General features: G+C 52.6%; 1 protein-coding gene across 2 annotated transcripts in view; it reads left to right on the forward strand.

The window, feature by feature from the left end:
- Positions 1-21,117, forward strand: part of PEX14 (peroxisomal biogenesis factor 14) — a 147,705-nt gene extending 126,588 nt beyond the window's left edge. For both annotated transcript variants that reach the window (XM_036925207.2, XM_057499704.1), the window contains exons 5-9: positions 11,018-11,103; positions 13,961-14,063; positions 15,215-15,312; positions 18,068-18,159; positions 19,963-21,117. In XM_036925207.2, the coding sequence (XP_036781102.2) occupies positions 11,018-11,103; positions 13,961-14,063; positions 15,215-15,312; positions 18,068-18,159; positions 19,963-20,410 (827 nt within the window). In that variant the 3' untranslated portion in view covers positions 20,411-21,117. The remainder of the gene's footprint in view (positions 1-11,017; positions 11,104-13,960; positions 14,064-15,214; positions 15,313-18,067; positions 18,160-19,962) is intronic.
- The last annotated feature ends 4,224 nt before the right edge of the window (positions 21,118-25,341 follow it).

The raw sequence follows: 25,341 nt of genomic DNA on the forward strand, positions 1-25,341 counted from the left end.
AGGATGGTGAAAGGCTTTGACATTTGATTAGAAATCCTGAGTGTTCTTTCTCAGTGTGCTTCTTTTATAGACCCGTTCAGTAACATACTTACCCTTGATTATCTTCATTCAGTGAGCAAGCATTTAGTATTGAATGCCTGCTATGTGCCAGGCACTGTGCAAGACCCTTGGGATGAGAAGATTAATAAGGCCTAGTCTCTGCAGTTTTTCCTGTCTAGTGAGAAAGACTGTTTAGCAAACAGCAGTGCCTGTGAGGCAGGCGCAGGTGAGGACAGTGGCACAGATGAGGTGAAGCGTCATTCCAGAGAGCCGGGGATGCTTAACCGAATCTGGGAAGTGACTGGTTCATTGACCAGACAGGAAGGACAGGAGCATCCAGGCTAAGCATAGCACATGGCCACGAAACTGGTGATGCTTAGAGCAGATGGAGAACTGATGGGAGTGTCAGAAGGGAGACCCGGAGAGAGGCAGCAGCCAGGTCATCACCCGTCCGAAGACAGTCGAAAGCAAACTAATGTTTTTCCTTTGAAGTGCATCATCTAATTATTACCATATTATTCTTCGACAAATATTAAAATTATTTGCATCATGTGAACAGCTGCTGCATGAGCAGGTGGGGAAGACATCCTGGGAGTGTGCCGGCAGAGGCGTTCGTCCAGATGCCCTGCCTGTGATGCCCTCCTGCTCTGCTCTGCCGTCAACCCCTCGAGGGACTCTTTGACATGCCTCCGTCCAACTGGTTGGGGTTCCCTTCGGCCTGATCTGTCTCCTGCTTCCCACTACACTACACTTGCATGTTTTTTTCCCTGTCTTCTCTACTAAACTGTGAGTTCCTTGAGCTAGAGGCTTTTTTATTTTTTATTTGTGACCCTAGGCTCTGACTTAGCAGGTGTTCTAGAAATGCATGTTAAGTGGATAAATGGTAGAAATATGCTGGAGAATTCAAAGGCTGTTATGTAATCTCATCAACTTGGGGGAGCTGCCTGGGGAACAGCCAGTGAGGCCTTCTGTGTGTCTGCATTGGGGGTAGAGGACAGCCCTGCCTTTAGGAGGCCACCTTTAACATAGAGGGAAGCCCAGTGCCTGTGGCCAGTATGGTGAAGACCGACCCAAGCCATCCTGCGTGGTGTGAATGGCGAGCGGTCTTGGAGTTTATGAATCAAGGAAAGCCCCAGGGGCCTAGTTGTAGGCAAGGCTTTGTGGAAGAGGCAGGACTTGAACCGGGCTTTGAGGGTCGGTAGGCCCTGTACCTGAGGTAGGAAGGAGAGCGTCACAGGGAGAGGGGCCAGTGGGGGCCCAGGGGAGAGATCCGGGGCGTGCCCACTAGTGAGAGGCCTGCGTGAACAGCCTCGGTGTTCCCACCAGGAAGTGAAATCAGGTATCTTTTCCATTTCTCTCTGCCAGTTTAGCATACAAATCTCACTTTTTGCTTGGGAAAGTTACTGGTTTGTATACAAAGAGACCATTTCTCTAAATTTGAGGACATTGTGTTTTTGTTTCTTTTGTTCAAGTGATTGGTTTTGAATAGCAGCTTTTCAAGGGCCAGCACCTTGTCCATTTTGTTTGCTTTGTGTTATACCCGGTGTGGTGCATGTGGCTGCCAAATAAATGCCATTTGTGGCTTTTGAAGAGTCAAGTGTGGAGAGGGGAGAGCTGGGTGAGAAACCCTTTCCTTAGGTATCTTAGGCCATTGAACCAGTCTTTGGTGTTGGTGGTAACCAGGATTACAGCGGTGCTGAGAGTGCAGCCTGTGTTCATTTTATACGATTTTGCAGCAAATAACAGAAAACCCAAAACAAGAGTGGCTTAAACAAAACAGAAGACTCTTTCTCCATTGGGTAAATGTAGGCAGTCCAGGCGCTGTGGCCATCAGGGCCTAACTCCTGCATCCCTGCCACCTGACTGGCATCTGCCTTGTGCTGCAGTGGGACTGCTCCAGCTCCAACTGTCCCACCTGCTGTCCAACCAGCAGGAATGGGGAGAAGCAAGGAAAAGGACAAGCCACCATCTAAGGACACCTCCTGGAAATTACCTAGATCACTTTCATTCCCTATAGAATGTTCGAGTTAGAGAAGCACTAAGTTCAGGCTAATGGTTATTAGTTCAGGGTGAAGAGAGCACATAGCCGCTTCAGTGGTGTTTGGGAAGTTTTAGCTGGTAGAGTAGGTGGGCTTAGGATGGCTAATTTTTTAAGGCTTCATAACTGATATAAATGTTCTATTCTTGTGTATGTATCAACTATTACAGGGCACGTTTAAAAAGTTGGATTAGAACTCTCAGGTCTTGCTTCTTCCCTCCGTCTCTGGCACCAACTGAGCAGAGGATGTAAAGCCCGCCCTGCTGGGTATTGTTCTCAATCACTGCTGACTTCCTTTAGTTCTTTATGCAGTCTAAAAAATTCTGAACTGAGTTTTTTTTTTTTAATTCTCCTGTGTTGAGGTATAATTTACATGCAATGAAATGCACCCGTGGTAGTTGGAATATTTGAGCTTTGACAAGTGCACATGCCCGTATGGTGACCACCACACTGTAGACTGTTTCCAGTGCCCCAGAAGGTTCCTTTGTGCTCCATTCCCAGCCAGTCCCACCCAATCCCGACTGGGGCAGTTGCTGGTCTGCTTTCTGTTGCTTCCAGTTAGACTTACCTTCCCGAAATGGACTCTCTCATATCTTTTTTTTTTTTCACTCAGCATAGTATTTTTGTGATTCATCCAAGTTGCATGTATCAGAAGTTCCTTCCTTTTTATACTGAGTGGTGTTCTGTGGTATGGATGCACCACAGTTTGTTTATCCATTCAGCACTGATGGGCTTTGGGCTGTTTTGAGCTATTGTGAATAAGGCTCTTATGTACATGTATGTACAAGTCTTTCTTTATTTTTATTTCTCTTGGGTAAATACCTAGGAGTAGAGTTGCTGGGTTATGTGTTAAGTGTATATGTGACTTGATAAGAAACTGCCAAACTGTTTTTCACAGTGGTTGTACCATTTTAAATTCCCATCAGCAGTGATGAGAGTCCTAGTTGCTACTGACGGTGTCCTCACTAACAGTTGGTATTCTCATTCTGCTTAATTTTAGCAGTTTTAATGTGTGTGTAGTGGTTAGCGTTAGTGGTGTGAGTTTACATTTCTGTGATGACTAATAGTGTTGAGCATCTCTTTTTCTGTGCTTATTCATTTGGATATCTTCTGAGAAGCGGCTGTTCCAGCCTTTTGCCTGTGTTTAATTGTCTTATTATTGAGTTGGAAAAATTCTTAACATATTTTGGATTCAAGTTCTTTGTCAGATATAGATATTGTTAATATTTCCTTTCAGTCTGTGGCTAGTTTTTTTTTTTTCCTTCTTTTTCTTTACATTGCCTTTTGAAAAGCAAAAGATTTAAAATTTGATGACATCCATTAATCTTTTTTTTCCTTTTACAGTGCATGATTTTTGTGTCCTGTCTATGAAGCTTCTGCCTATCTCGGGGTTGCAAAGATTTTCTCCTATATTTTCTTCTAGAAGCTTTATTGTGTTAGCTTTTATGTTGAGATTTGTGATTCATTCTCAGCAAATATTTGTGTATGGTATAAGGTGAAGGTCAAGGTTCATTTTTCTCTGTGTGGATATCCAGTTGTACCAGCACCATATGTTCAAAAGCTTGTCCTTTCCCCATTGGGTTACTTGTGCCCTTATTAAAAAATCAATTGGGTATGTATGCATGGGTCTGTTTCTAGATTTTTTTAAATTAGTTTTTAAAAATAAAGCTATTGAAGTATATCTTATGTATCATGAAATTCACCCTTTTCAAATGTACGATTCAGTGATTTTTAGTAACTTTACTGAGTGATACACTCTTAAACCAGTTTTAGAGTACTTCATCCCCAAAATAAGATCGTGTCCATTTACTCTTACTGTCACTCCCAGGCCCTGGCAACCACTAATCTTCATGTCATTATAAGTTTACCTTTCTGGACATTTCAGGTAAATGGAGTCTTTCAGTATGTGACCCCTTATGCCTACCTTCTTTCCCTCAGCGTAATATTCTTGGGGTTCATCCATGATGTAGCAAATAGCAGTAGTTCCCTTTTATTGCCAAATAGCATTCCGTTGTGTGGGTGGCCCACACTTTTTCTATCAGCTCACCAGTTATTAGATATTTAGGTTGTCTCCAGTTTTGACTAACATGAATCATGTTGCTGAGAACATTTGTGTGCAAGTCTTGTGTGGATGTACATTTTCATTCCTCTTGCACAGATATCTAGGAATGGAATTCGTAGGTCAGATGGCAGTTTTATGTTTCTGGATTCTTAACTTTTTTCTTTCTAATCAGCTTTTGAAAGTATAATTTATACACAATAAGATTACTCAGTTTTAAATGTATTACTTGGTAAGTTGTACAAATTGTAACCTATTTAACTCATGTAACCACTACTAGAATCACACTATAGAAAATTTCCATCACCCCAAAATGTTTCTTTGTGTTTTCTACGTCAGTCCTCTCCTCCCACTGCTGGTTCCTGTCAACCAACAATCTATTCACCATCACTAAAGTTCTGCCTTTTAGAAAATTTCATGTAAATGAGTCATACAGCATGTAATCTTTTGTGTCTGGTTTCTTTCCCTTCACATAATGCTTTTGAGATTGATCCATGTTGAGATACATATTTTTATATTATACACATAATATGCATATATGTACATGTATAATAATATGTGTGTATGTGTGTGTGTATATATATATATATATATATATATATAAACATCTAGGTAGTCACTATTTTAGACTTTGTGAGCTATACATGTTTCTGTCACATAATTCACCTCCCTCCTTCTACCCCCCTCTCCTCACAATTTTCTAAGATATAAAAACTATTCTGAACTCACAGCTGAATAAAAAGCAGGCTGAGGTAGGACCTGGCCATCCGGGCATAGTTGCAAACTCCAGGTACCCCACTGTATGGATGCCCTACAGTATGTTTACCCAGTGACCACTGATAGTTGTTTGGATTGTTTCCAGTTTGGGGCTGTTACGAATAATGCTGCCATGAACATTCGTGTACAACTCTGTGTGCACATATGCTTCCCCTTCTCCAAGGAAAAGACCTACGAGTGGGATGCCTTAGCCACACATTAGGTGTGTATTTAACTTTATAAGAAATTGTAGAACTATTTTCCAAAATGGTTGCATGATTTTACATTCCCATTAGCAATGTACGAGAATTTCAGTTGCTCCACATGTGTGCCAGTAATTGGTAGCTCAGTGTTTAAGTTTAGCCATAATAAAGTGTATGTAACAGAATCTTGTTGTGCTTTAATTTGTATTTCTCTAATGACTAAGGATGTCAAGCATATTTTCATGTGCTTATTGGCCATTCATATATCTTTTGTGAAGTGTCTCTTCCTATCTTCCACCCCAACTTTTTTCTAACTCACCTTGTTTGTCTTCTTAAGATTGATCTATAAAAGGTTTTTATAAACATGGGTCTTCACCAGATGTATGCTTTGCAGATATTCACCCCCAGCCTGTGAGTTACCTTTTCAGTCTCTGACAGTGCCTTTTGGAAAGTGAAAAGTTTAAAATTTTGATAATGTCCATTTTATCAATTTTTTCCCCTTCTATGGTTGATACTTTTTGTATATTAAGATGCCTTTGCCTACCTGAAGGTTGCAAAGATTTTCTTCTATGTTTTCTGTTTGCTTACAGGAGCTTTATAGTTTTTGCTTTTTTGCTTAAATGTATTATCCATTTTGAGTTAATTTTTTTTGTATGGTATAAAGTGAGGGTTGAGGTTTTTTTCCTCTATGGATATCCAGTTGTCCCAGCACAGTTGTTGCAAAGATTATCCTTTCCCCATAGAATTATGTCAGATTCTTTGTCAGAAATCAGTTGACTGTGTATGCATGGGTCTATTTCTGGACTCTTTTGAATTCTTACAGTTTAATTAGAGTTCATATGTTTTGATCTGTGAGTGAGGGGATAGATACAACCCTCAGTGTCCTTCCTGCCTGCTGATGACACTGCTGATACCGTGGCAGCCCATGAGAAGTGGAAAAGGTGGTCTTTCACAGGCTGTTCACATGAAGACAACCCTCAGGTTTCATATGTGACTGCTGCTGGCCTACTGGGTGCCTTTGCTGTCCAGGCTGCCCAGGTGCCTCTGTTCAGAGGTGTCCTGTTTCTAGTTCTGTACATTGTGTTGGTTTGTCTTTCTGACCACTGCCTGCCATCCATGCATGCCCCCAGCACTGTGGCCAGCCCTCCACAGCAAAGCCTGCAGTACCCTTCAGCCAGTCACCAATCTTCTCTGTGCATTTAGCACAGCAGCTCTGCGCTGTAACACGCCCTGGTTTGGCAGTCGGGCTTTGTTCCAGGACCTCACTGTGGATGAGCCCATGTCACCATTTCATTTTCAAGGCGGCTTGGGGGCAGAGCTGATGGGATGACTGAAGAAGCTAGATGCGCTGCTGTGTGGAGTGACAGCTCAGCCTCAGTGAGTGGGGGGGGGGCTGCAGCTAGGCGTGCCCGGCCTCTGCCACTGCCCTGGCCCTGCTCAGGCTGTCAGCCTCCCCAAGGGCTCGATCGTTTCTCCCTGTTCTCACTAGCACATCACTGGCAGTGGATTGTCTCAGCAGGATTATTCCGGACAGCTCTCAGCTCTGTATCATGATGAACCTTCCCTGGACTGTGGGGTTTCCATAGTGGCAGTGAGTCCCCGACTTGGTGATTTTAAATTTGACATTGCTGTGCTTTATGTGCCGTTCCCAACCCCACACGTGTTCCTACTTGAGGGTGTTTGTTCCTGCCTGCTAGGGGAGAATTTCTTGGTTGATGGAAATTTAACTAAAGGAATTGAACAGTGTTGGTTCAGATGGTGCTCATGGAGTGGCTAAGGATGGGGTGCAGCTCTCCTGCCCCGCAGGCCCCCATATGCTGGGGACTTATCTGAAACTTGAGCCTTTGGGCAGAGAGCTGGGGAGATTGTCAGAGCTCAAGCAAGTTGACTGAGTCCTTGGAGAGCCAAGTGCCAGGCTCGGAAGAGTACTGCATTCTCCTCCCTACAGCAGTGTGTCCTCTGGCTTTGCTGCACCTGAGGCGTGAGGGCTGTCCCAGGACACTCAGTATGCAGGACGAGAACTGTCACGGCGGACTGCTCATCCTTCCCGGCGTGCCAGCCATAGGGTGTTGGTAAAGAACTGTGCCATACGGCCAGTTAGCCAGTTGGGCTGTTGGGGAAGTGCTATGGGTGATTTGAAGCTGCGTGGCAGTGAAAATATCATGGTTTCTGTGTTCTTGAATTCTGACAAGGCTCTGCCACCTTCAGTTATGTGGTCTGTGCTTGATAAGACGAAAAGTCTGGTTGGTGGTATGGAACCAGGATTTGTCATATTGGGCTTCTTGCCTGCGTGGCCCCTTGCCTGCCGTATATGCAGGAGGGCCTCTGCTTCCAGACTGGAGGTTCTGGGCCTTTTATAAAGCTCATCCATTCCGTTTCCCTTACTTTAAAGCTAGAGCAGCAGAGCAGCTGGTCCCATTTCCGCCCTTGACTGTGTGATTCTGGACACCTGGGACGGGTGGGGATGAGAGAGGCTGTTGCCCCCAGACCCTGCTCTCATGGGCATCTATATGGGGCCTGGAAAAATTGGCCCAGAGTAGGCAGTGGGGAGGAGTCCACGCGGTCATGGCTGGGGGTTTGAGCCAGTTAGGATCACACCGAGGAGCTGGTCCTTTACCCTTGGGAAGCCTCACGGTGGATAAGAGTTATCTCCATCTTAGTTTTTCTCTTTTTTCATTTTGCCACAAGACAGAATTGTATCACACATCTCCAAAACGAGTAAAATGGCATTTCAGCTTCTTGTCTTTATAGACTCTCTGAACTTTAGGAAAGATCATTCTGGTCCCTTTTCATTAATAATGAAAACCAGGGGGCAATAAAATGTTCTTAATGCGAGCATGGCAGGGAGGAGGGGCGGTGCAGGGTGAAGCGGGTGGCCGGCAGGGAGCCACAGGTGTTTGTCGAGACTTAAGTAGGTCAGAGCTTTGGGAAGGTGGGGCAGCCGTAGAAGGGGTCCCGGATCCTGGACCCTGGCTGCCGCATCTGTTCAGCACTGGCAGCTCCAGTACCCAGAATGAGCGGCTGCACTTCTCAAGGCACGGTGTGTTTGCAGACGATCAGAAGGATCCAGCACACTTGGGTTCTGGTTGTTTTAGCCTGGTTACAAGTGTTTTCGTATAAGATAGTGGGTATTGGAGAAGTCGATGGTGAATATAATATTCTGGACATGTGCCCATTTTGAAGATGCTCTCTGAGGATTTTGGCAGCACAGATGGATGTTCTGAGTGTGGATTTAAGTTACTCTATTTTCATTTTTTCCTCTTAAGAATGAACTAGTACTAGATGTTTGGTTTTTTGCATCAAAGCACTCAGAACAGAGCAAACTAGGAATGAGACAAAGAGGCTTGCCTGGGACTCAGAGCTCCTGGCTCCTCAGAAAAGTCCTGGCTTGCTGGAGTCCAAATCCCAGAGCCCACAAAAGAGTAGATTGATGAACTTATATAAACGTGAAAACACTGCATGCACAAAACACCATAAGCAGAGTCACAAGAAAAATATACTGGGAAAGATTTCTGCAGCTCCTATAGAGACAAAGGGCTAATTTCCCTGCTCTATAAGGAGTTTCTATATATTGACAAGGAAATTGGTAAAGAAATCAAGTGAAAAAGTAGGGAACATTACACCAAAAAGGAAATACAGATGAAAAGATGCTCAGTCCTCAAGACAAATGCATACTAAACCTAGAGTAAAATGCTCTTTTCTGCTCTAGTATTGGCAGGAATCTTTGAGGATGATTAACCCCTGGTGTTGGAGTGGCAGTGAGTGGACAGGCACCCCTGTATGTGGCTGGTGGGATTGAACTGATTCATTTCTCTTGGGGGGCAGTTTGGTGGTATCTCTTAAGATTGCAAATGCATATCCCTTGGACCCCACCTCCTAGGAATTCATGTTTAGAGATGTACATAAACACATATGTAGATGATATATGTACATGGTCAGTTGATGGCAGCATTATGTGAAATAGAGACTGGAAGTCGTCTTGTGTCCATCAATAGGGAATTAGTTCAATGGAATATTATGCAGCTGTAGAAAAAAATAATGAGAAATAGGGGAGAGAGAAAATAGTACACATCCATGTGCATAAAAATTATCTAGCAAGAGAGACAAGAAGCTACTAGCTTTGGCTCTTGGTAGAGGGAACCTGTTTGCAGCAGGCTGCCGTGAGCCCTGCAGTGTTCAGACCGCATGCGTGTATTACCTATTCAAAACCTACGGAACAAAAAAGGGAACTGAGGGCTTTGGAAGAGGTCACCTGTTGGTCCCAGTTTGTGAAGGAGATTCCTGGGCTGGGCCGCACTGGGAAATGCCGGAACAGGACGAGTACCTCAAGAGCTTGCAGGCGCAGGGGAGAGGTGGAGGCCGAAACACACCCGCGTCTGGCCCTGAAGACCAGGAGGGCTTCAGCTCGGCCCACTGAGTTGTGGCGCCCCTTTCAGGAGTCTGAGGAATGCTTTGCTCCTCCTTCCTCACCTCTTCGTTCCCCAGTTCACCTCCAGACCCCAGCTTCCTTGTCAGGGCAGCGTGCCCCGGCCGTGCCTTCTGGATGGCTTTCCGTGGCACTGTGGCCTCAGCCCACACCACTGACCGTCCTGGAAACAGCGGTCCATGCTCCCTTGATGGCAGATCTCTTGAGGGGGCAGGGCGCCAGATGGGGTGGCCCAGCCACGGACATTTGGAAGGGAGATAACGCTTTCCTGCGTGCCCCGGAAGGGTTGGGAGTCAGATAAGCTTATGACATGAAAGCTCTTGGTAAACAGTACACGGGAGAGATTATGAAGCAGGAAACTCCTCTCTTCCTGGGGAAGTAGTTTCATTCAGGAGTCGGGCAGCGTTTGTGGATGCCTGCGCTGTGGGGAGACCGCTGTCCAGCTTGGATCCTCCATGGCGGCCGCACGTTGTTCCCCTGAGGCTGTCCCATCCTGGCTCCAAAAAGTCACCTTTTGTGGTCCTTGCAATAGCCGCCTCCCCACTTTCTTACCTCTGTGACCTCCCAGCAGTAGTTTGCCCTTGAGGAAGTTGATGTTCTCCCAGAATTAAGAGTGAACCCAGCCAGTCCCTCCTTCAGGGCCTCCAGTGACCCCACTGTCTGGGAAAGGGCCCTCAGGCTCCTTGGCCCCTGCTTCCCCCACCCCCACTGCTCCCAGGTTTGCTTGACCCTCCTCTGCTCTTGCTCCCCTCCCCTCTTGGCCCAGCCAGAGGGCCCACCAGGCCTCCACTGGCTTCCTTCTCTCCTCTGAGCGCAGGTCTTGGCGTCAGCCTTCTGCAAGGCCCTGCCCTGGCTTCTCACCTGCCACCCCCCCCACCGCCCTGTCTGGTGCTGTTGTTCACTCTCTGGCACTACCTTGTTCAGTCATTTGTAGGCTGTCTCCTCCCCACCCGCTTACGTGAGAGCAGAATAGGCTGGGCGGTGGGGGGCAGTGTCTCGTTGCCACCCTCCCTCCTGTGCTTGCAACACTGTCGGGCACACAGGACTGCACAAAGTTTTGAATAAACCCATGATGTGGTCCTCCCTCCCCTCCCCCGTCCCCTGGTTCTGGAGTGGCTCTTAACTTACCCCTGTCTGTGGTAGGGCTCATGGACATGTATTTACATGCATCTACGTGTGTTTACTGCACTGGGTCCTTTGTTCCTAGACGTGGAGACCATGCCCTAGGTCTCCAGATCGCCCTGCCACCTCACTCCCCTGTCTGGGACTTCGCTCTTGGCCTGACACCTCTGCACAGCAGGTGCACATCTGAGGCAGACAGGTCCACGAGCCTGGGAAGGGGAGGGACACAGCTAGCCTCTGTTCTGACGATCATACGATGTCTCCTGCAGTTGCCAACCCTTTGACATGAAGAGACTGAGTATGCATAGTCTCCCCTGCTCCTGGGAAGGACACGGGTGCCTCGTCTCCTGACGTGCCTTTTCTCCCACTCTTAGGCCCTGTGGGGTCCCGATGGCGGGATTATGGTGCCTTGGCTATCATCATGGCGGGAATTGCGTTTGGCTTTCACCAGCTCTACAAGGTAAGTCCACCCTTCCCTGAACCCCCCACCCCAGCATTCAGTCCATTCTCCCCCTGCCCTGAGGTATGTCTGCATAGAGGTGCACGATGGAGGAGTGGGGCTGGGCCTGTAGGCAGAGAGCACCGATGAACACACCCTCTGGATGGGGCGTCTGGTCAAGTCCTGGTCCTGCTCTACTGGAGGGGTGTGCTTGGCAGCTTTGGAACCTGTCTCCTGTTCTGGACTCAGCCTCTCTCCTCCAGGTCCCTGCTGCACAGGGTGTCTGTGGCACCCATTGATCAACAAGCCATGTCAAGTACTTAGAACTGTGCCCAGCACATACTGAGCAGTCGGTAAATTTTTGAGACGAATGACATGGTGGTTCAGAATATGGCCACTGGGGCCCAGCTGCAAATGTTGCATCCTGGCTCTGCCACTTAGCTGTGTGACATCTGTGTCTCAGCTGTAAAATGGGGACGATAGCATCTACCTTACAGGCTGTTGTGAAGCCTCTGGAGTGGTCAGTACTGCTCTGGAAATTGCTGTGTGCCTTGTACATAAGAAGTACACTATATGCTGTTGTTTCACCTTCCTTTTGAAACCAGCTTTGAGAATTTCGGCATAATCACATTTATAGGCCCCATTTTTCCCAGACGTCATGGTCAACCCTCAGAATTCCAGAGTTTATTTCTTCCAACAGAACTTCAGGCACAAAATGAGCATTTACTCCTTGTTATCAGATACTAACCGCCAAGAGACTAACTTTGTTTTGAAGCAAATGAGGCTTTTCTATAAGATGCAGAGCCCCGGGAGTTAAAAAAGGTAAAATGGGCTGGAGGACTGACTGCTGGTCCAAGAGAGAAGCCCCTTTGCTTATGATCCCGCCTGCAACTCCACCCCTCGTCTGGAGATTTTTTGAAAATGAATCTGAGTGGAACGTGAAGCACGTTTAGACATTGCACTCTGGGACTCTTAATTTTTGACTCAGTTGCCAAAGCTAGTGACAGAGTTGTAGAAGAATATAATTTTTTTCATAGAAGAATATAATTCTTTTCAGTGTAACATCTATTCTTGGAATTGGAAATTTTCATGTCAAAAAGCCAGAAGCAAAAAGTTCTGGGTCCTGGGGCCTCTCCCTCTGACTTGATGCCTCCCCTTACCCTGTGTGCCGGAAGCCCATTTCCGATCACTATCTGCGTACGGTCACTGAGAAGAATAAAATGCTGAGACCGGATTCTCGAATCAGTGTCTCAGCTCTGCTAAGCGGTACCTAATCATCACGTGGCTGCCCTCGGAGGGCCTGTGATCTGATGGAAATGGGAAGCGTGGTTCCTCTCGGAGCAAAGCAGGGAGAGCATCAGTTGTTTCCACGAAACTCTGATCTTTACTCTCTGCTTTAAAAAAGAAAAGAGACGTTGAAAGGTCAGTCACAATGGTGGCAAGTGAATTTCTGAAACATCTGCTAATAGTTTCTTTAAAAAAAAAAGGAAAGGTAAGAGCTGTTACCTTGTTTTATCAATATGTAAGACTGAGGCTGGAGTAGTATATGTGCTCCTTCCCTTGACATTTTTGATCTCAGAAATGGAGTTTTTAGTTTGTTACACGTATAAGAATTTCTTGACTTTTATACTTAGGAAATTTTCAACCTGGAACGTAAGGCTACATTTGATGAGTTTTGGCTCAGTTGTGGGTAATAACTCACACAGTGGTTGAAAAGCACTTTGCAAAATAGAAAATGCTTCTGAACGTGCACTAAATAACCGTCCTCATTCAGGAGTGGCTCTTAAAACCCACAAACCTTGGGTGAGAAACCTCCCTTTCCTTCCCCTGTACAGAAAACTCAGTGGAGAAGTTGTCTTTTTTTCCCATCTGGGCTCCAAATGGAGTAGGAACCAAAGGTCTCCTTTGGTCACACCTGCCAGTCACCACACCTGCCCACGCACCCTGCGCCACCTCTAGTGTCAACCTTTCTGGTCCATGACAGTCTCGTGCTCTTAAGGCGGGAGCTGCCGTCCGAGCTCACGTTCTTTGCCCAGCTCCCCTCCCACCGCGTCCCACCCCAGAGCAGGCCGCCGGTTCCCGCTATGCCCCACTGCCTCCTTCCCGGGTGTTCCGAGACCCGCATCCTCCCCTAGCCTGGGCTCCCTGGTTCTGGGCCCCCTCGTGTGGTCGCCCTCCAGCATTAGCTTCTTCTGTCCCTGTGATTAATGTCCTCAGGTTCTATGTTTGACTCTTACCTGAAAGAAACCTGTTCTGAGGAGTTAAGGCTTTGCTCAGAGAAAGACTGAGGTGACCTCTTTGGATGGCCTCAGAATACCCACATACTATCCCTACTAAAAGAGCCAAAGGTCCCAGAAGCCTGTTGTGGATTTCCATTTAGGCTCTCAAATAACTTTTTAATTATTTCATTTACTCATTTGTTTCCAAGTGGATAATTCATTCTCATGCCTCAAAATGGTAAAAGGTTCAGAAAAGTGTTGGAAAAGCCTTCCCCCCTCTCCTTCCTGGAGGCCGCTAATGGTCTCACTTTCTTGTATAAGCTTCTATATTTTTATCTTACAATTTGTCAACTTTTAAATATTTTTTGTTACAGAAATATAAATAGTGCCATTAAGATAACTGAGCAAAAGAACCACAGAGAGACCAAATGGATTCTACTTGTCCCTCTTCCCTGGTCCCTGTCCTTATCCAGACAGTTTTTATGTGGTTGTAACCGCAGTCCCGTGACTTTCAAACGTCTTGTTCACTGGTGGTGTTTGTGTGGGGGTTCCAAAGCCCAGGGGCAACAGGGAGAGAGCTGGTCGGCAGAGTTGGAGAGAGGGTTGGGGACTAACCCCAAGTGCACACCCATTCCTTGTGCCCACCCTGCCTCTTGTAGAAATACCTGCTCCCCCTCATCATGGGTGGCCGAGAGGACAGGAAGCAACTGGAGAGGATGGAGGCGAGTCTCTCGGAGTTGAGCGGCAGCGTGGCACAGACAGGTAAAGATTAATGACTCCATCAAGTCACCCCTCAAAGCCTCTCCGAGCAGCCCCCTCTCTGCCCCTTCCCCTCCCCCCTCTGTCTCCACTTTATGTGGTGACTTCATTTATCTGCTCTGAGAATCTGTTCACATTTGCAAATGAAGCCGCCGTCATTTCGGTTTAATTTGAAATTGCTTGTTTACTGTCGGCGCGGCCTCAATTAATTATGTTTTTACGGAAAGGCTCCCAACCTCAGAATATTAATAAGGGGAATAAAATGACAGCCTTTCTAAGGGCTGTAAAGTTCATTTTTAATTTCTGCTTCTATGAGGTTTTCAGGGGGGTTTTCAATGATTTTCCCCCTTCCCTCTAAGAATCCAACACAGGGTCAAGAGAGGCTGTAATTACTGCGGCTCCAGGGACCCTGGCCACCTCCTCTGTCATCGACTCCACGGGGCTGGCGTTCATTACCCAGTGCCCCAGTGATGGCCCAGATTAGCTGGGACCTGTCGCACCAGAGGTGGCTTTTCTCCTTTATAAACTTGTTTACCAGGTGGAAGCTCGGAATTCTAAAAAACTCAGGCAAGTGAGAGAGCCGCTGCCCCAGGCAGGAGCCTGGCCCTCTGGGGCGCATTTGCAAAGCCCTCAGAAACCCTCCTGAGGAGGCCACCAGTGGGACCCCAAGGCCAGGACAGAGTCATGTGACACGGCAGCCTCCGGGTGGGGTGGGGAGGGCAGGGAGGGGCAGCAGGGAAACAGAAGTAGCGGTTTTTAACCACTCCTGGATGTCATGAACCTGAGTCGCGTGCGTCCCTCCCAGGATTGGAGTCTCTGTGTTTCCACAAGGATACAGTGAGGCCCGTGAGATGAGGGATGCAGGCATTACCGAAGTTGGAAGAGCCAAGCAAATCATAAGCGAATATAATTAGAGGGGAGAGGTTTCGGATGGATATACTGTTGACCATGGACAACTACACAATAGAAAGATAAAGTAGAAATACTAGAGGTTAGATACAGTGCAGGTAGATTACCCAGAGTGCAGATAAATTATGTGGATTGCTGGGGGTGGGGGATGTGTGCAGATAAATTAGATGCAGCAGCTTCTAGGTGTGCGGACAGCAAAGGAGGGGTCTGTGTGTATCGTCTAACAGAGATGCTCTCGCCTCCAGTGACCCAGTTACAGATGACGTTAGCCTCTGTCCAGGAGCTGCTGATTCAGCAGCAGCAGAAAGTCCAGGAGCTCGCCCACGAACTGGCCACAGCCAAGGTACTCGTCCCTGACCCTCTGGTTCCTCAGGTCCAGGTCCGTCCTTCGTGCCCAGTTCACTGCGTCCCGTGACGTCACTGCCTTCCGTCTGGCTTTGTCTTTTCTCATGCTGGTTATGCCACAGGGGCCCGGGCTACCCTTGTAGAGAAAGGAGGCAGTCCCCACGAGGGTGGTGTGGTGTTTGGTGATGGAGGCTGTCCTTTCCATGGCGGTTACGTCCCATCAGGAGGGAGGAAGAGCAGCTGTCTGCCTGCGGCGCTCCAGAGGCAGCGTACACCTGGCTCTGGAGGCAACTGGAGTAGACACGGGATGGCCTTCACCTGTAAGCTAGGCCACGGGTCCTGGCATCGCCAAGAGCCGTGCAGAGGCTGGGGTCAGGCAGAGGTGTGCCAGGGCACTGGGCCAGCCTGCTGCAATGGGCAGGTTCTCTAAACCAAGGACCTGGCGTGTCAGTAACCCCTAAAGGAGGATAGTGCCAGCTTGGCATTGACCGGGGCTGTTTCTAAGCCTCACTTCCCTAATCTGAAGTAGTCTTGGCTCTACCAGATCCTAGGGTCAAACTGCCTGGGGCAAAATTCTCCTCTGCCCCATGCTAGCTCTGTGACCACAGGCAAGTTACTCAACCCCTCTGAGTCTTTGTTTCCTCATCTGTAAGCTGAAGCTATAGTGGTACCTCCTACATTGCACATGCTTAGAACAATGTGAGCTCCCATCAGCCCCCAGGATTGCAGGCTTCTGGCCTGGGTCTTTGGGTGTGGGGCAGGCTCATTCCGGAGGCTCTGTTTTGGGCAGACTGGGTCCTGGAGACAGAGGCCCGCTGGCTCTGGGACCCCACCGCTCTCCGTGCTCCATCTGCCTCCCTGCAGCCTGCAGCCAAGCTGTGGAGGACCTACTCTGAGGGCTCCCCCAGGGCAAGACCCACCCGGTACACAGCTACATGTAAACCCAGCCCAAGCCCAGTGAGTCTTTCCATTTCTGATGGAGTCCGGTTGCCTGCTGTGCAGAGAGTCCCTAAGAATCCCTATGCGGAGCTGCTGCCCGCCCTTCCCTGGGCCTGGGTGTAGTCGCCTGTGGCCACCTCCTGCCACAGCATTCGCTGCCTGCAGGCGGGCGATGCATAAAGCAGCCCTCCATCCATTCTCCTCTATTATCTTTTTGGAGCCGTGGCCTGCCAGTGGCCAGAAGCCATTCCGGAAATTGGAAAACTGTTTTCAGACCTTAAGCATTAAGATTAAGACCACATGTTGCATTTTAAGAGGGGAGGGGACCCGGGATCGTGCCTGGCGGTTGAGCTGCCTCACAGTTTTTCTCACATCTGTTTTTCTGATGGTCACCCACCCGCCCCTGCCCACTTTCATTCTCTCCTGAAGTGGGGCTCACCCATATGTGTGAAGACTTCGGTTACCCCATAAACCAAAGACTCAGAGCTGTGTTTTCTCAGCTGTAATGTAAGTTTTTATATCTGGCTTCCAAACTCCTACTACAGCACTGTAAAAAATTAAAAAGAAGAGCGTTAAGTAATTAAAAAACCTACATAAAACTGAAGGCCGCGAGTTTTCTACAACTGTTTTTTAAAGAGACTGGCTAAAAAGCCCCAGATGTCAGATTTTATTTCTAAATCCTGGCATCTGGCACCATATGCGTTTGGAAATTTGAGTCCTTTGTAGGCCAGTGAGTGGAAATTGCTCTCTTGTTAATGGGCTGCTATAGCTTTCAAGGTCTCAGAGAAGCCAGAACAGCGGCTCCTGGATCTGTGCTGTCTGGTGGTCTGGAGTGGGAACCCGAGGGGATGTGTGTGAGCGCCCACTCCAAGACCGCCCCGCTTTTCCTTTGCAAGAGTCCCCTTGGGCTTCTCCCTGCAAAGGTGTGCCTGGCTGGGCTGCTTGCCCATTCAGGGCTCTGAGCATCACCCCACCATGTCAGAGGCCCACAGCAGGCTGGCAGGAATGTCCAGGACCCTTACCCTCTGCCAGCCTGGGGCTCCCCATATTCTCTTGATCTTATGGCTTGGGTTGCCTGTGTCAGGCAGGGGTGTTTGGGAAGCAGGGGCCTTCCACTTGTTAATCTGTGCACTTGAAGCCAGTTTGAGGTGGCCTGCAACCTGGGTGACGCGGGTCTGCACACCTGAGGCCTCCACCCACAGAATGAGCCCATAAGTACTTCACAGGCTGCTCAGCCACCAGCAACTACCATTGGAGGGGCCACCGTTTTGGCTTTCCTCTTCTCCATCGGTCCCAGCAAGACTTGCCAGAGAACAGTGTGGTTCTCTGAAGCTTGTTGGGGAAGCTGTCCGATTCAAAGGGGGCAGGTGTGCATGGAGGGGTGGCGTTTGCCCTTGGTTACTGTGGCTCTTCCTCTGGGACCCTCCTCAGGAAGATACTGAAGCCAAGTCCTAGGACGGCTTCTCTGCACTCTGCTGAGCCTTCAGAGTCATCCCCGGAAAGAACGGCTGTGGGTATCATTTTTTGTCATTTTATTTTTCATAAGCAAAATACCATTATTGCACCTAAACATGTCAGGATTCCTTAATATCAGATACTAAGAGTTGTAACATTGTTTGTTTTTAGGGTGTCATCATTTAAACAGAGAGACACGGGCAGGCAGACCCCTGCATGGGCAGTGGTAGAATCTCCCCAGGGGTGTCCGGGCCGGCACGCAGGACACGGAATGCTACTGGGCCCCCCAGAAGCAGCTGCCCCGCGGGGCAGAGGGGAGCCCCAGTCTGATCCTTGTTTCCTTGTGTTCTGACTTTCAGGCCACTACGTCTACCAACTGGATCCTGGAGTCCCAGAATATCAATGAACTCAAGTCGGAAATTAACTCCTTGAAAGGGCTCCTTTTAAATCGGTAGGCAGAGGGAAGGTGTGGGCCTCTGTTCCGCCCCCAGCCTGGGACCCGAGGGGCCTCTGTAGTCACTGTGGGGGGCCGTGCCCCCCCGAGTGGCCGTGCCCCCCTGAGTGGCCCTGTCCCGCTGGCCCCTCGTTGAGCCGGCAACTCAGGCATTGCATCTGGGACTATTTTGAGCTGTTGCTCTCCCTTCCCTGTAGCCGCCCCCCATCCCCTACCTCTGCTCCCAACTCCACGGTGACAGTCTGCATGTAGCTCCCATAAGAGTTTGGAAATAAAAACAGTTCATCGGCGCTGTTCGAGGCCTGGCCAAGGACAGCTGGAGCCGACAGGCAGAGCCCTGAGCAGAGGAGAACCTCCCTCTCCTGGCCTGGGGGTCCAGATAGGGCCGCCTCCTCTGTCCTGAGCCCTGGCTGGACCCCTCAGTGACAGCTTGGTCCCAGAGAAAGTGCTCACACAGGGTCAGAGGCCTTAGTTTGCGGGGTTCTATGATGCAAGGCAGGGGCAGAAGCCAGTGTCACCAGTCGGGTACTGAACGGAAGGTGGCCGACTTGTCCTGGCTTGCTGGGGACCGTCCTAGTTTGAAACCGAAATCTGTGTGTTCCGGGAGCCTCTCAGTCGCGGGACACTAGGACAGTCGGTCCCAGCTTGGTGTGGCCCAGGGTCTAGTGAAAGGGCTTTGTGAGGTGGTTCAAAGGCTCAAGGTGGGCCTTCCCTCTGAGTCAGGGATGGGGGTCTTGGGGGGTCTTGTCACCCCAGCTGAAGGACCCAGGTTCCCAAGCCACCTACTTCCAGGCCCTTTCTGAAGGAAAGAATGTAGCCTTAGAGAGAGGTGACTGCGCTCAGAGGTGGCCAAGGGGTATCATTAGGAGAAATCCTTTGTGTTTCCGGGCCTAGGAGATGAGCACCTTTGAGGTGGGGGGACAGAGGGGTGACATTGGAGCCAAGAAAAACGGCAGATTGAATTTCTCACGTGCCTACTCCACACAGTGGGATGTGGTGGGGGAGCTGCCCTGGGGTGGGTGCTGGGGGGCAGGGCAGCCCGGGAGGGAGCAGGCTTCGTCCTCTCGGCTCAGTGGGGGTCGAGCCTGCCTGGCCTAGAGCTGCACTTCCAAGCCTTGCCAAGGGGGCCTGACCTCCCGGGTCCCTCCTGGAGTCGGCCTTGGTTTGGGCTGGCGGCTGGCCCTGGCCGGGGGGGGGCCAGGGAGGCGGGGGCTGGGGGCCGGGGGGGGGGGCGGGGGCCAGGGAGGCGGGGGGCGGGGGGCAGGGGGGGGGCGGGGGCCAGGGAGGCGGGGGGCTGGGGGCGGGGGCCAGGGAGGCGGGGGGCGGGGGCGGGGGGCGGGGGGGGGGCGAGGGCCAGGGAGGCGGGGGGCGGGGGGCAGGAGCAGAGAACTGACTCTGGGCTGTCAAGTGTGGGACCCGGAGGTTTTCTAGCAAAGTGCACTCATGTCACCCTTCTGGCGGCGGTGCCTCTTACCCCCGAGGCCAGTGGCCAGGCTGCGGACAGGTCAGGGGTCCTAGGCCCCCTGCCGCTCCCCATCTTGTCCTGCTCCCCCAGGACTGGAGGCTGGGACAGTGCGGAGAGCTGGGAGGGGCCTCAGGCTGGCCGTCCAGCACTTGGCAAGGAGGGCGGGCCCGGCCCTGGGTGGGTGGGTGCTCCGCGGGCAGCCTGGGCACCTCTGGTCCTGTCCCAGCCGCCCCGCCTCCCGCCAGCCCAAGGGCCTTGGGGGGGACAGCGGGGCTCCTCCTGTCCCCCGCGCGGTGGCCGCGTCGCCCACCCCGCCTCCTCCCCCCCTCCGCCAGGCGGCAGTTCCCGCCGTCCCCGTCAGCCCCGAAGATCCCTGCCTGGCAGATCCCGGTCAAGTCTCCGTCGCCCTCCGGCCCCGCGGCCGCGAACCACCACAGCAGCAGCGACATCTCGCCCGTGAGCAACGAGTCCGCGTCGTCCTCCCCCGTGAAGGAGGGTCACAGCCCCGAGGGCCCCGCGGCCGCCTACCACCTGCTGGGGCCCCCGGAGGAGGGGGCGGGCGCGGGGGGCGTCAAAGGGCGGGTGCGGATGGAGGTGCAGGGCGAGGAGGAGCAGGGGGAGGACGAGGAGGACGAGGAGGACGAGGGCGGGAGCCGCGGGGGCGGGGAGGACGGCCTGGGCGCGCAGAGGGAGGACCGGCGGGGCGGGGACGGGCAGATCACCGAGCAGGTGGAGAAGCTGCGGCGGCCCGAGGGCGCCAGCAACGAGAACGACAGGGACTAGGCCCCGGGCGGGGGCGCCGCGCTGGCGCAGCCTGGCTGGGGCCCGGGCCCTGCCCGCAGGCTGTGTTTCTGCCCACCTGGCCGTCTGTCCTGGGTGCCAGCCCCAGCCACCACTTCCTCCGCTCAGCCCCAGACAGGCCTTTGACCTGGTTCTCCTGTGGGGCCGAGGGTGCAGACTGTCGGCTCAAGGCTCCCTTGACCCCGACTCCCAGCCAGACGGCTGGTCCAGGGTGCGTGCCGAGCCTCCGAGCTGACCAGACACCGCGCATGACAAGAGGACGCCTGGTTGCCTGGCCCCTGACCCTCCGTGCGGCCACCGTCCCTCCGCTCCTTCGTGGCTCCTCTTGCCAGGAGCCAACGGGGCTGTCTTGCCGCGGTCCCAGAAGCCACAGCCCTGCCCTCCTCCCTCTCACCAGGGCCTCCCAGGGTCCCCCAGCCAGGCCCGACCGTGCACCTGTCCCGGCCCCACTGTCTCCCCTAACAAATGAAATCACACAGCGTTTCCGGCCATCTTCGCTTGCTGCCTTGGGACTCAGCTGTGCCCCTGGTGAGACGAGGTTCTCGCCCCGTGGAGCGTCAGGCGTCCGGGCCTTCCTGTCTGTCCTTCCCGCCCGGAAACACATGTTCATTTGTGTGATCAGGTATAGGTTTCAGAATATAAGATACGACTGTATATAATTGTAATAAATACGAGTTGTCACTATTTAACCCCTGCCTGTGGCTCCCTGTCTGCTCACGGCACGCTGTGCCTGGGAGGTGGGTCTCGGCTAAGTCTGTGCCGGGTGAGCCCCAGGGAGGACCCGGGGGGGCTGCGGGGGGCCAGGGCAGCCTGCACCTGGGCGGCAGCTCCTGCCTCCTCCGCCCAGCCCCTGCCCCTGGGCAGGTTCGAGGGCTGCCCCCTGGGAGCCGGCGGGTTCGTCCCCGGACCCGAGCACCGAGGGCGACATGCCGATCCGGGAGAAGGGACCTCCTGTTACTGTATATAGACCTGGTGTTGAGCTTGATGAGCTCTCCTTCCTTAAATGGATGAATGTGCTCCCAGGAGAGTGTCTCCTCTCTTCCTCCCCCGTCTCCTCTCCCTCTTGCCCTCCCTGTCTCCTTTTAACCTTCACACAACATTCAGCTAAACCCAGAAAAATAGTGCACAACGCTCCCTCCAAGGCGCACTGTGTGTGGCCACAGCCCCTAGTGCTGTGGCTGCGCACAGGGACAGAGGGCGTGGTCACGTCCGGGTGCTTGTGTGGACACAGAGGCTTTGGGAATGAAGTGCAGGGACCTCAGCGCGAGGAGGTAGAGCTCTGCACCCCTGTTAGGTGTTAGGTGGGCGTCCTGGGCATGCTCCACTGGCCGCTGACCACAGCACACCGCCGCCTCCTGCCTGGCCTGGCAGCCGGGGAGGGAGGGAGGAGCTGTGGGGTGAGACTTGGCATTGGGGCTGTTTTGTCTCCGAAAACACTTCCCCTTCTCCCGGGTTCCCCTGTAAGGGCTCCGGGACGGATTCCTGACTCGCAGGGCCGTCCAGGTGTGCTTGGGCCTCTCCTGACCCTCGAGCAGCGGCCCTTGACCTCCCTTTCTCAGGTTTTGTCTTTGATGCCCATGATCTCACGTGACATTCCTGTGGTCCATTTCCCCACCATGCGTTCCCGAGGACGAGGAGAGCCCACATTGAGACTCACCTCGGTCTCCTTTTGTCCCGGGGACACCAGGGTTCTCCGTCCCCAGAGGCACCCAGCCTGGCCTGGACGAAGATTCCCAGTGTTGGGGAACCAGGTGGGCCCTGGAAGTGTGAGCAGAGGGCTGAGGGTCTGCAGCACCCTCAGCCTCCATGGATGGGGCTGGAGACGGGGGTTCCCGCCCTCCAACCTGCTGTGCCCCATCCTCCTCAGCAGAGGGCCTGGGTCCTGGGTGGGCAGCTACGGGGTCTCCCCCTTTAGCTTGGTGACCATTTGTTGTCATCTCTAACTTTCCAGAGGGTCCTCCTGCAAAGGCACCTGCGGGCAGCCAGCCTGGGGCAGATAGAGCCCGAGCTGTCGGGTGGGTGCAGCCGGCAGTGGCCCCGTGGGAGGACTCCCTGGGGCTTCTCCGTCTCCGGGCGGGGGTCACTAGGCTTGCAGGTCCCTGGGGCTCCTGAGCAGGGAGAAGGGGGTGGAACCTGGGCCGGGAGGCCCTCTGCCCTGTGGGTCCTGAGCTCTGAGTTAGGCTTTTGCGGACAGAGAGTCTGGCTCAATTTCAGGGAGGAAAAAACCCCTCCCCAAAACGGCGTGAGTGCTGCCTAATAAAGGCAGCTGCTGGACGGAGGGAAAACAGCCCTTTGAAAAAAAAAGCCTTTCATTAGAAAAATAATGCATTTCATCCAAATAAGGTAAAAATATTTGGAATGGGGCAGAAGTGAGCAGCAGGCAGCGCCTGTCAGCCCGTTTCTGGAAGGGAGAAGATTATTAAACTCAATTACAATGTATTTTTGTAAAGTGTCTTTTAGGAAAGAACTCACTCCAGTGTTGGGAGGCTGTGGATGGCCCTTTGCCCTGGGTCTCCCAGGCTGCCCCCTGCCCCCCTGTCTCCCCACCTGCCTCACTGACCGCGCAGCCTTGGCCAGCCAGCCCCAGCCCTCCTGGGGTAAGCGATGCCCCAGCAGCAGGTGGGGAGGCTGCACGGGAGGTTCCCAGGGCTGTGGGGACCCTGCCTGTCTGCTCCCCACCCTGCAGTCCGCCTGGTCCTGCGTCTGTCAGCAGCGTCGCCCATCAGTGGGTGCCCGCCCGCTGGGTGGGGGAGGGCCTTCTGGGTGAGCAAGCTGGCCACTGAGTCTGGGCAGGTTTGTGTTTTCACATGGTGGAAGTACGTCTCGGATGATTTAAAAATCCGATCAATAGGGAAAGGAACAGAGAACGAAGTGCCCTCGGCCTCTCCATTCGGTCTCCCAGGTGCTCCCACACAGTCTGCTCTCCGTCTCCTCTGCTTTCATAAAAACGGAAGCTCTTCTCCGCTCTCGGTGAGATGTCACCGGAAGTGAACAGTGTGCCCTGGGGGCTCCTGCGGTGGGAGTGGAGGGTCTCCACACGGCTCTCCTGCCCTCCCCCGTGCCCAGCCAGGGCACAGGCACGGGTCCTCAGCCCTGGGCCCAGAGCCTCACTCTCCCTTGGCGGCCGCCTGGCCCCTGCCCCAGCTCCTGGCCCCGGCCCTGACCTTGTCCTTGCCCCAGAACCCAGAGGAGGAAAGGCAGGCAGCAGACAGTTTTCTGATGGGCATGTCAACCTGATCCTTAGGAGTTTATTTACTCCTTAGTGTTTGTTCAACTGTTTATTTAAAGTTCTTCCTGCCAAGGCCCAGAGAAGAGGATCCCAGGCTTCAGCAGCAGGCCTGAAGGCGCCAGTGAGCCCCTGTAGGTGGGGTGGCCCCAGCCTCAGATGGAGTTCTCAGACCCCAGGCCAGGCTGACCCTTGCCTGCCCTGGCTGCTTCTCTGGCCCCTGCTCCTTTGCCCTGCGCAGGTGTTTCCCTGCAGCGACTAGGCAGATGCCTCCGGGGTGCGATGCTGATGTATGCCCACCACCTCTTGGTGAGAGCTGGCATAGGCCCACACGCAGGGCCCCTGATGGGGCCCAGGCTCGCTGGCTCCTTGACTCCCCGCTCCCATCACACTCCAGCGCGCCCCCCTCCGGCTGTCTGGACGGTCTGAAATCTCCAGCACTGTTGGTTACCTTTCACCTAAATCATGAGCAAACCGTAGCAGTTTACTTTCATTGAGTACTTTAAAGTTCATGCTCTTCTGGACGCAGAGATGAGGTTTTACTCTTAATTTCATAAGAATGCCTGAAGCCTTTCCTTTCTCCCTGACAAGTCCTGGAAGGATCTTCTTTACAGTGACAGGGCCATGTTTTTAAGTACACCTTGGAAACCTAAGTGCCCTGGGAAAATTGCCTCCAGGGCGTCGGCAGTGCCAAGATGCCCTACACAGCCAGGAGCCTCTGGGCCGGGCGGGGGGCTGCTAAGTCAGGGCAGGGCCTCCGGGGTTCCTTGCTGGGGAAAAAGCCTTGGACTTTACGAGGCTATGGTGTCTCTCCCGAGGGGCACGGGGTAGGGGGCTCGCAGGAGCAGAGGCAACCGGGTCAGTCTGCTCCGGCCGCCATCGGCGTCCGCTCTGGCTGTGGGCCTCCTGGGAGCAGCCTCCTCCCTGGCCTGGGACGGTGGGTCAGCTTCTCCCAGTGAGGGTGGCTCAGGCCTGGTCCCACAAGGTCCCCAGAACTCCGGACCATCTTGGGGGTCCTACTCCCTGCCCTGCTTCCTCGAGGCCTGACGGGGCAGCACCATTTCACCCACCACGGACCCTGTGGCCCGGTCCTGGGCCAATAATACCTGTGGGCCAGGGCCACTTATGAAGCGGGGTGGACAAGCCACCCTTGCCCAGGTTGACTGGGCATGCAGGCCCTGCGGCCCAGGGGAGGGAGCTGCCTCGTCACTGTGGGTCCCGGTGTGCTGAGGCAAGGCTGCTTGTGAATGCCAAGGCCGACTCCCGCGGATGACTCAGCTGCCAGCAGCACTCAAGCCGGGCCAGGTCTGTGGGAGGTGGGCAGGCCACTGAGCTCGGCGTGAGCCTGTGCAGCTGGTTCTGGCTCTTTTCAAGAGGTTACAAAACTCTTGAATTTGCCCCAGTTTGGTTGTAGGAGCATCACACCACCACAGCTCATTAAATCTCAGAATGAAAACATGTTTTACTGCATTTCCTACTGAGTCCAACATGCCACAGGGTACAGTGGGACCTGGGCCCCTCCGCACCTCTGGGGTGGGGCATCACTGCAGCTGCAGGCCCCTCCCTCTTGGCGGTGGGGGATGTGATCTCGGGGGGCACTCGCCCCTGGTGGGCGTGGTGGTCACTTCTCTCTGCCCATGTTTGGGGCAGTGCCCGGGACTCGGGTCAGAGGGCTGGCAGCGTGCAG

Source organism: Manis pentadactyla, chromosome 4, assembly GCF_030020395.1.
Source record: "Manis pentadactyla isolate mManPen7 chromosome 4, mManPen7.hap1, whole genome shotgun sequence".
Classification (NCBI taxonomy): domain Eukaryota; kingdom Metazoa; phylum Chordata; class Mammalia; order Pholidota; family Manidae; genus Manis; species Manis pentadactyla.